Here is an 11,033-nt window from a genome sequence, read left to right as displayed (position 1 = left end):
CAGAAGTAAAGCAGATGCATAATCTCAAAAAGAAAGTGAATAGATTGACTCTACTGAAGCCTAAGATTATGCTTGATGAAATTGCAGCTGTTGAAGTTGTATGTGGTTCCAATTAAGGTAAAGTCACATTTGAAGCTATAACTACACAGGTATTTCATTGTCATGCCTTTTCTCATGTACCACACTAGTCTTCAATTTGCTTGCTTTAATATGGGAACTTCACAGAACAAGCTATATATTTGAAACTTGCTTGATGCATCTTTCCTCCACTTTGTATGCTACAATTTCAGTGGATGTATTAAAATCTCTGTATTCTTTCAGCAAAGCATTTAGTCGCCTGTTGATCCATCTTTCATAGGTTTCACTAGGAGGATTATTATTTGGTTTAAGAGTTTGATGATGATAAGTTAACTGACTTCCAACAGGTTAATGTTATTCTAATGTTTGGATGCCTATAAACCGATAATATTTGAACTCAAGACCTCCGTCAAAACAAAAACAAAAAATAGATAAATGAAATCATTCTCTGGAAATGATGCCCGTTATATGGTTTTTTTGTTTGCTCGATCCTGTGAAGTTTCTCAAGATTATCCAAGGCATTGCTAATTCAAATATGTTCAAAGGGCCTTGCATTGATTTTGGGAGATTCCAACCAACGCACATATATAATTGGATATTATTAGAGTGATATTATAGTTAAATTAAGCTGAAATAATTTCCAAGAGAGAGCAAAAGTCTTAAGTCATTTGTGTCTTTACTCGTGTTTCAAACACTTGGGGGATGGAGAAGAGACAGAGAAATTGGATACATAATATCTCAACACTTAGTGACGAGCTAAAAAGACTCTTCAGCCTTCTTCTCTCGAGTTTCAATGGAATTTAATTTTGCAAAGTCAAAATTTGGCTTGTGAATTTTCCATTTATCTCTAATTGTAAGCAGAATCTTGTGAATGTGGATCCATAATATTAATGCTATTCATAAAACTCTATTATTATATGGTATTGTTTGAGCAAAAGTCTATGGAACATTTAGGGAATGTTTGGTATCTTGGATCTAATTTTATAAACTCAAAAACAGATTTTAAGTCCAAAGCCATGAAAACTTATTTGGTAGACCCATTTTTAAAAACCCAAAAACATCCCATTATTTAAAAAAGAAAAGAAAAAAGGAAGAGGTTTTATAATTCTCTCTCTCTCTCTCTCTCTCTCTCTCTCTCTCTCTCTCTCTCCTTTTCTTTTGTTAATTTCAATTTGGGAATCTAGGATTTTAAATTTTCTAATTTTAATTTTAAATTTTATAGATCTTAAAAATAGTTTGAAGTTCAATACCAAACAAGTGTTTAGATCTTAAAATCACTATTTGAAAACTTATGTTTTTAAAAAGAATCATATTTTTTTAATTTAATTTTTTTGAGTAGGATACCAAATAGGGGGGGACATTTCCAAGTGGATCAAAATGTTGGAGAAAAAACCCCAAGTTATAATTCATAAACGAGTCCATTTTTATCTGATAATTGGATGAAATTGGTAACATAAATATATTTTTCTTGTCCAACTGTGTAGAACGATTGCAAAAGAAAAAAAGGAAAAAAATGAAAAAACTTTATAAGACTATGTATGATTAATAAAAGGCCTCTCACGCGAGAAACTTTTATTTAATCACGCGTAGCATGCATGACTAACAAAATTATTATTTTTATTATTTTTTATAATTGTATTCTTTTAATATACGGGTGATAAAAAAAAAGTATTAAGACGGACGTCTAAAAATACAATTACAAAAAAGTTAAAAAAATAAAAAATAAAAAAATTCTTAAAATGAGGATAATATAAGAATTTAAAATTTTCTGATAATTCACTTAAGTGTCTCTTAATTCACCCAATTTGAAAATCAAGTTGATTTGGTGTAGAAATAATTCATTTAAAATTTCAAATTATAAACTCATCAAGAAAGATTGGTTATTTAGTCCAAATTACACAGGTTGTGGAATGAATTTCTCTCTCTCTCTCTCTCTCTCTCTCTCTCTCTCTCTCTCTGTGAAAAATCCCTTGCAGAGAAACTTTGATACTTACCCGACAATTTATCAATGATAGCATGTTTACTAATTGTAATCGGATTATAAGGAATTGAATTGAGAAGGAGTTAGATTGAGGAGAAATAGATTTCGGATTCTTATTGAAGTTGTTTACTAAACTATATGGATTGAGGAGAGTTAGATTTTAGATTTTTATTGAAGTTGTTTACTAAACCATATGGAATTGAGGTTGGAATGGTACTAATTATTAAAATGTCGTTGTTGTTGGCTTAAAAAAAAATACAAAATTAGTAAAAACCCCATTCCTAGACATGAAACTATAAATATACCCTACACTATTCAATACATAGAAACACAACTGTTGTAACTATGTTGATTTTTTGTGCGGATCTATTTGGTGAAGTGCGGATTTGAACAAATTAGACACCACCATCTATTTGGATGAAGAGAAAATTGAGTGAAAGTTCAATTGATGGTCTGAAATTTGGCCTCTGTTTTGTGATTTTGTTCTTTAGCTCCCCAGTTATTGAATTGAGTGTTAAATTATTCATCGGTTTGGTCTTATTCCATCATCTCACCAATATAATGGAAGTTTTGGTTTCAATCATGACTCTTTAATTTCTCTGCAGCAGTGAAGGCCATGTGAGCTATTTGGGACAGATTTTGATTATTGCTTCGACAATTGGTATTTGATGATCAGTTCTTTTAGTATGCTCCAGATGGGTAAATGCAAAGGTTGTGGGAAATTAGGAAGAATGATGCCAAGGGGTGGATCTGTGAGTGCATATCAATTTTCCCTTCTGTTTGTCGCCTGTTGTTTCTGTTTGGGATTGCATCGTTCGCAAAATGAGGTACTCCTACAGACCTGAGTGGGTGTAGTTGTCAGGATTACAGTAATATATTAGTTTTCAACAAGAAAATTAATTAAATTTATTTAGTAATATAGAAAAGTAAGGGAACACAGTTATAGGGAAATGTATACACTTTCGAGGAATTCTGAAAGAAAAGTTAAACAAAGGCATCTGTTTAGAGGTCGTTAATCTGAATGGATAACATGGAGTGTAATAAACTGCAACCTGTCGTGAGAAAAGTTAAGAAGCAGGTGAAGGACGAGTTGGAGAAAGCCCTTGCTTCTTCGGCTGCCATCATTTCTAAACTAGAAAAGAAAAAAACAAAAGCAGAAAGAAGAGCAACAGTGGCTTGATGAAGAAGGTGCTGCAATTGCCGAGGCTGTTGCGCTGCATGTTCTACTTGGTGAAGACTCAGATGAGATATGTGAAATTGTTATGAACAAAGACGAAATGCTTACTTTCAAAAGCAATGAAGCTGTGCTATAGTGAGGTAGCTGGTTTACGAACATGGGGTTTTTGCAGTTGTTCACTTTTATCGTACATATTATGCAAAGGAAATGATGTAGTTGTTAACTTCTAGTAAGTGGTATGAACTGTTCATATCCTGCAATTGAGTTGATTTCTATGACATAGTATTAATAGTGTACTTCTATGACATAATATGGGTATTTTACTAATTTTCTATAATATTAAGAGATTTTTCAATAACAAAGCATTCTCCATATTTTGCTCTATATATAACTGTGCACTTGAAGTTTATGATATGCAGAATGTGATTTTTATTAGGAAGATAGTTCTATGACATAGTATTAACAGTGAACTTCTATGACATAGTATTAACAGTGTTCTTTTTTTTAAAAATCTTTTCTTGTAGGGGTATTTCCTTTTGCCTTTACGATTGTTTATGGTGAAACTATGGACAAGTGGAGGTGGTTTCAGCACAGGATATCTGATGTCTTGTTAGGTTTTTTTTATAGTATTTTTGTATGAAATTGTATTAACAATGTTTACTATGAAATAGTATTAACAATGTTTTCTATAAAATTATATTAACAATGTACTTCTATGACATGGTATTAACAATGTACTTTTATGAAATAGTATTAACAATGTACTGAAATCTTCAAAAAAAAAAAAAAAAAAAGGGCTGGGCTTGGGTTTTTTTGTGTCTTTTGTATTGGGCTTGTTTTAAGTTAATCAATGGCAGAGATGTAATATATATAGGAAGTTCAACACTTTTTTGTTATGTAGCAAATGTTTTTAGGTATGTTTATAAAGTGAATTCCATATTTTGGGTTTTTTTTTATAAAATTGGGTTGGGGTTATTTTGGGTGCGTGTTTTTTTTTTTTTTTGTTTTTTTCTTTCTTTTCTGTTGGGCTTGATAGTGGCAGTGCTGTAATTTATTGGAACTTCAACACTAATTTGTTATTTAATAAATGGGTTTTGGGTGTGCTTATAAAATGTTTTCCATGTGGATTTTTTTTATAATTTTAGCCCCTATTTTGGGTATATTAGTGAAGCTCCCTAAAATAAATGACAAATTTGAAATTTTATAAATTGTATGAGGATATAATGGGTAAAAAAAATAAAAATAAAAATTCCTAATGGATTAGATATCCAAGAATTAAAATACCACTTCCCACCCAAGAATTGAATTTCTCCAAAATCAAGAATTCAATTTCTAATTTTGTGTGAGCCCCACTTACTTTTTAATTCCTTGATATGAAGTAAACACATGAATCATCCATACTTAGAATTTAATTCCTGATTCAAATTCCAATTCCTGATATAATAAACACACCATAAGCGAATAAAGCTTCAAATCTCAACAGTATAGCAACTTCCTCAATACCAATCCTGAACATTACACTGAGTGGCGTGTCGGTGCAATGTGATTACACAAAAACAACGAAATTGTAAAATCACATCACCACTAAGAAACCAAGCACAACGAAATTGAAGTTTGAACCTACCATTTGATTAGACGATGAATCCAACATTTTTGTCTTGGTATCAAGGCTGCGGTAGAGGGAAATCAAGAGGTTGGGTCGTGGTTATGGGGGGGACTGGTGTCGGTTTTTGGGGAAGAGGGAAGGGGAGAAGGGATCAGGAGAGCTTCTTGGGTTCAGTTGATGCAATAACCTTGTCTTCCTCCTCTTGGAGGTGGCGGAAGTCAATTAGAGCGATGGCGTAAGAACCCACAAGAGAAGAGCAGGGTTTTGATCTTAGTCAATAATTATTGATTACAGGTTACCCAATTAATAATTAGAAACGCAAGCTTATGACTATCAAAATAGACACAAACTTATTCCATTTGGTAAAGAAACGCTTGATCGATTCAGGGGGCAGGAAAAAGTGATCATTCATTCCCGATAGCACCTAAATGATATATACACATCTTGAAATTATCGACTTTTTATTTTCAGAATGCATAAACATTTCCAAAACACGTTTGGTATATATCTTTACAAAGATCTCATGAAAATCGCCCGTGAAAACGTAAATGAACCCCGAACCCATGTGAATTGAAGATAATTTATACAAATCCCGAACCCATGTGAATTGACTTGTACTTTAATTAGAGGTCAACGAATGGAAACAACTTGAACAAAAGCAAGCTAACAAATGTTTTGTAGATCGTAACTAAAAATGCCAAAGCAAAATTAAAGATGGTGGTGTCACGTAAAGGTCAACAATTGAAAGGCATAATTTTGAAGCAAAAAGCAATAGTTCAATGAAGGGTGATAGCATATTACAGTCCTTGGCTAATATAGAAGATCAAAACAGTAAACACCACCACAAACCACTAAGAGAACAAGCTTTTGCAACACAAAGTCTCAAACAAAATACCTAACTCTATTTAAGACCCTAGAAGAATAAAGAATTCTGCGTTCAGCTCAGTTATAAAATCTCTCCTCTACATCTAGTTCAATTGTTTTGCGAATAGTCAAAGCTCAGGGGATGCTGACAGAATGGAGCCTGCAAGGAAGTCAAGAGTAAATTAAACTTAACGAACATACAAAAGTTTGACACAAAAACCCACGAGAAGCAGAGTAGACATATACGATCACAGATATAGTATATATTCCGTCATATGCTTTATAACCGTACTTCAAAGGGTCTCTGCATATGCATGCAAATGTAAAAGTCAATACATACCAGATTTATATATTTGTACTCATCACAGCAGACATTCCGACTTAAGATTAACCCAAAATATAAAAACGCATACTTGCATAATTTATTCTCAGCAAAATGCTTTCTCCTAATTTGTCAAAATTAGAAATTTACACATATTTGGCCATTACCAACAGACCTGAGGTTTTGTTTCCTTTCTACAGAATGTAGAGAAGCCAAAAATTTATTCAGAACAGAGATTGCAAGATGGGCTACTCTCAAAAGGCCTTACATATTGGGCAGAATGGATTCGGTTGAGACCAAGCCCAAATATAATTACAAACTAGAATCTGTTAAGCATTGGTTTGGTGTTGAATATTCTTTTCTGTAGGACAACTAGGAAATTAAGGTTTTCATATTGGAGACCTCTCCAGCAAAAGTTTGGTCCTGAAATTTCTTTTCTGTAGGAAAGTGACAACATTGAAAGAGTCGGTTATAAACAGTGTAAAAACAGTTGAGAAAGGTATTGTGATTCATGAAGCTGCAGCTGCACTATGGCATAAGTAGGCTGCCAATAACGGGAAACACAGAGAAAGTAAATGGACTGGAATGATCAAGGAATTGGGGTAATGTCTCAGTTTTTTTTTCTTTAGTTATCTAAAACACAATCGTTTTGGGCATGTTTAATATTATAATACTCAATGCCACAATACCCCAGAAGCATACACATGAGGGATAAAGGAATGAGGCTAAAGCCTTTCTACACCAAAGGTGTACAACCACAGAAAAGGCGTAAGCTATTTTACGCTTCCACCAAACGTAGAAAAACACCTCAGGCATTTCTGTGTCACCTTTACCTACGTGTGCCCTAAAAAATGCCTAGCAATCCTACAACTTTCAAAAAACTTAAGTATTGTGCACAAATTAACAATAGTGACACCCCAAGTGGGATCTCATGGTTTGATGTTAAAGATCTTCAAAGAAAAACAATATAAAAAAATGTAATGATCAAAAGCCCAACAAAGGGAGGAACTACATGAAAACATTCAAGTCTAAAGTGCAACCACACTTCCAAAATTGATCATTGAAGCATCTGGTAATGTCTTCTAAAAAAACAAATTACAGGGTTAAGGATTTGTTGCTTACCTGGATAACAGCTTGTCTGAACTGATCATATGAATGTGAATACATCATTGCAGCACTTGGCCACTGCATGTATGTAGCATCCCTATATGTCTGATTGAATCCCATGGCACAAAAGGGGCTCATAGCTGGGCTTGAAGGAGGCCCATAACTAATTGAAGCTTGAGCCCTTGGCATCTGAGAGAAAACAGTATCATACTGCACAAACTGGGGTTGAAGCTTTTGCATATTGACAGGTGCCAAGTTAAATCTTTGATTGGTAGGAAGACTCCTAACATACCTGTATCAGTAAAGTATTATATTTTATTTGTTAATAACATTGTTTTCTTTCATAACACATAAATGTTGATATCATTATGCCCACACTAGTAATATCTATGTGTATCTGTATGTCATAAAACCAAGAGTAACACGAAGACAAGATATGAGAACACATGTCAATATAAGACAGCCGCTGGTTACCAGATTAAAATTTTAAGCATTTCCAAAACAGATAGGAAAAGAAAAAGAGAAAGGATACGAAGTATGTGTTGAAGTTAATCCATAAAGGCATGAGCCATCTCTAATAATTTACAGCAAAAGATCATGGCATCATTATTTGAAACAGATATAATAATTTTAAAACAAAAACCTTGACACCCAGAAATGCAAGCATGCATGCATGTTTTTCACCAAGTGTAGCAGTGCAAAGGTTGTAGTGTCTTTATTAGGTAGATAAAAACAATTATAGTTCCCTCATCTCAACTTTGATAAATAGATGGACTCTTACCTCTCATAACTTCGATCATAATCTGGATCAGTACGGTCTTTCTCCCTATCTCTGAAAATGGCAACTCGAGATGAAGTACCAAGATCCTTTATGTTTACATTCTTTTCTGGATCAATCATAGAGTTCCTGGAATTTTCATTCTCATCCCTGCTCAAAGATGCTTTTTTCACATCCGGTGGCACCTGATATGTTGTATCACCAGAGTCAGAACTGCTAGGACTGCTAAATATGCGAGCCCTTGCCCTATTGTACTGCTCCTTCCTCTCTTCTACACTTCTCACAGGACTTCGTTTGATCCCAGCTCCATGAGTTTCATTCATATTATTTTTATTAGACCTAGGCTTGATGACAGTTTTAATCTGCTCAGGTTTATTGTTTTCTGACTGCTTAACAGGTATTTCAGATAATTGAATCGCTGGGTATTTTCTTTCTGCTGTTTTCCTCACCAAAATCCTATTTCCTTGTCCATCTGAGCCACTATCCTGAACCATAGTCTGCAAACCATAGTGTTGAGAAACACGGTGTGCAGCAAGTCGAAGGTAGGAGGTAGGGAAATGTTGGAACTCAAATAGCTGCTCATCAGGATTATGCAGAAACCTCTGGATATCAAGTTCCATTCGCAAAACTGAAAAGGAAAGACATCTACTAATTAGAAAAGTAAAATAACCAAAATATTCAAAGAAACAATCACTGTAAAAACTAGGAGTCTAGGATGCAGTTGCATCAAACAGCATGCCCAATGAGAACAAGGAAACTCATCACTTATACAAGATTTAGCCAACATAAAAGCAACAAATCCAAAGACTTAACATCACCATGTTGCTATTCAGTTATGCAGTTTTAAAGAAATCAGAAAGTTAGAATCACTGTGTTATCTGCTAAGCATTATTCCTCAGAAACTTTAAGCTTAACAAATATAATGTATTTTTATCCTTGTGAAAATCTGTTTTATTATCCTAAATACTTCCTTCTCAATCCATTGATTATCTTACACAGTTGTCAGAAAGATTTCACTCACCCAAAAAAAAAAGGCTTGCTATTAGAAGAAGGTAATCCATCGCATCAACGGCGATGCCTCAGAAAAATCCAGCCTAACCAATAATGATGCCATGATTTAAGAAGAATGATTTAAGAGATGTTTGGCCAAATTCATATTTGAATGCGACTCCAAATACATGCTTATCTCACTGTCCTGTTACATCATTATTTTCTTCCTTGGGTCGTAGTTACTTATAATGGATAAAATCGTAAGCATGCATGGAAGATATAGAAATCAATAACGAATCTGCAAAAAGCTGATGTCCAAACTTACAACAAGAACGGATTTTTCCTCGTCTGGGATCTAAAAATAATATAAAAGCAAATAAGCTATCAACTGAGACTCACTCAGCACCTAATTCCCTTTGCTAAGGTTGAACAATTTCCAAAGAGGAATCAAACATAAATAAAAAAAATTCAAAATCATAACCCAGATCTGAGATAACAACAAAACCCGATTCCATACCAATCTAATCGAACAAAATCAACCGAAGGCGCATACAAATATCATATTTCCTGCTATTCTCCATGATAATTCAGAATTTTTTTTTCTTCCAATAACCCTCAGACCACAAAACTCCCAAATCAGAAACCCAAATTTAGAAAACACAGATTAAAAAGTTTAACCTAACGAAAACCCATTAACATAAATTCAAATCCAACACTAAATTAGGGTTTACAATAAGAGATTACGAATAATTAAACAAAAAGAAAAATAAACAACTGACTGGTGAGACGGTGGCGAGGATTCTGGAGAGCCTCGACCAAGAAAGGGTCCACCATTGACTCCTCTTTTAGCCCCAAGAAGTTGACCGCATCATTCGAAGCTGAAGAAGATTCCATAGCTTACAGCTCTTTCTCTCTCTAGACGCTTCTAATGATTCCTCTTGTTTCTCTCTTCTCCTCTGTTTGGGTGAAAGAGAGGAAGAAGAGGGATTTGTAGGTGTTATTGGTCCGAGAGCATTTAGAAAAAGCGTAAGAGAGGAGAAGAAGAAACCCCTTTGGTTTTTAATCCCACCAAAGGGAGGAGGTAAAGGGAAAAGATATCGAGACAGTGGTTTTGGATTTTTATAAAAAATAAGTTTTGGGCCCTTTTGGTTTTTAATCCCACCAAATGGAGGAGGTAAAGGGAAAAGATAACGAGACGGTGGTTTTAAATTTTTATAAAAATTAAGTTTTGGGACAAAACTTAATTTAGTAGGAAAAGATATTGACTTGCAAATCAAAGCTCTCGAACTCTAAGACAACTCGGTTATGTGCCAGTGTAAGAAAACATGTAGTGATAATAAATAACTATACCAGAATTCCAGCTCCAATAGCATATATTAAGTTGTTGTAGTTAAGAAGCTTGTAGTATTGCTAGTACATCTCTTACAATTTGCAACGTAAAAAGACAAAAAATCATCCCCAAATTATCTCTACTATTATAAAGCCAGGGTAAAAGCAATTAAGGTAGTTGGGGTTAGGCCTCATCATTTGGCCTGTGGGTTCATGGGCCAATGGGGGCCCGCTCGACCCATCGAAAAAAAGCCCGGCCCGGCTCGTTATGGGCTTTGAGATGGCCTGGCCCGTCTTGGGAGGGGCTAGGCTTGGGCTTGGGTGTCTGAAGCCCGGCCCGATCCACAGGCCCGGCCCAATTAAGCCCAAGAAAACCTGGCCCGGCCCGCATACATATATAATTATGTATAAATAAAAGTTTAGGTTTAGGATTATATCACTTAAATCACATATATAATTTGTTTCATTTCATTTACTTTTCTTTACTCATTCATAGTTTATAATTGAATGATTAGCACATTAATTTGTGTCAATTATTAATTCAACAATTATACATATATAAAAAAAATAAGATGAACAACATATCACATCACCAAATATAATCATATCATGAAACATAATCGTACCACCAAATATAATCATGCTTTTCTTGAACACATCACCAAATATTTGCATATTTATTCATACCATCCTGAAAAAAAATATTTTTTTTATGTTTATTATTTTTTTAAAATTATTTCTTAAAACGTATTACGGTCTAATTATGTAATAACCTCAAAAATAATACTTGGTTTTATTATT

At 34.0% G+C, this 11,033-nt stretch overlaps 1 protein-coding gene across 1 annotated transcript; it reads right to left on the bottom strand.

Moving 5' to 3' along the window:
* Positions 1-5,443: 5,443 nt before the first annotated feature.
* On the bottom strand, positions 5,444-10,032 carry LOC117634466 (R3H domain-containing protein 1-like). Its single transcript, XM_034368598.1, has 4 exons — positions 9,683-10,032; positions 7,917-8,541; positions 7,151-7,427; positions 5,444-5,866 (listed from the first exon to the last, which is right to left on the bottom strand). The coding sequence occupies exons 1-4, from the start codon at positions 9,795-9,797 to the stop codon at positions 5,816-5,818; spliced, it is 1,068 nt and encodes a 355-aa protein (XP_034224489.1). The 5' UTR covers positions 9,798-10,032; the 3' UTR covers positions 5,444-5,815.
* Between the last annotated feature and the right edge of the window lie 1,001 nt (positions 10,033-11,033).

Source organism: Prunus dulcis, chromosome 7 (assembly GCF_902201215.1).
Source record: "Prunus dulcis chromosome 7, ALMONDv2, whole genome shotgun sequence".
NCBI lineage: Eukaryota > Viridiplantae > Streptophyta > Magnoliopsida > Rosales > Rosaceae > Prunus > Prunus dulcis.
Note: the sequence above shows the minus strand (reverse complement) of the source record. Positions and strands in the feature narration are given on the sequence as shown.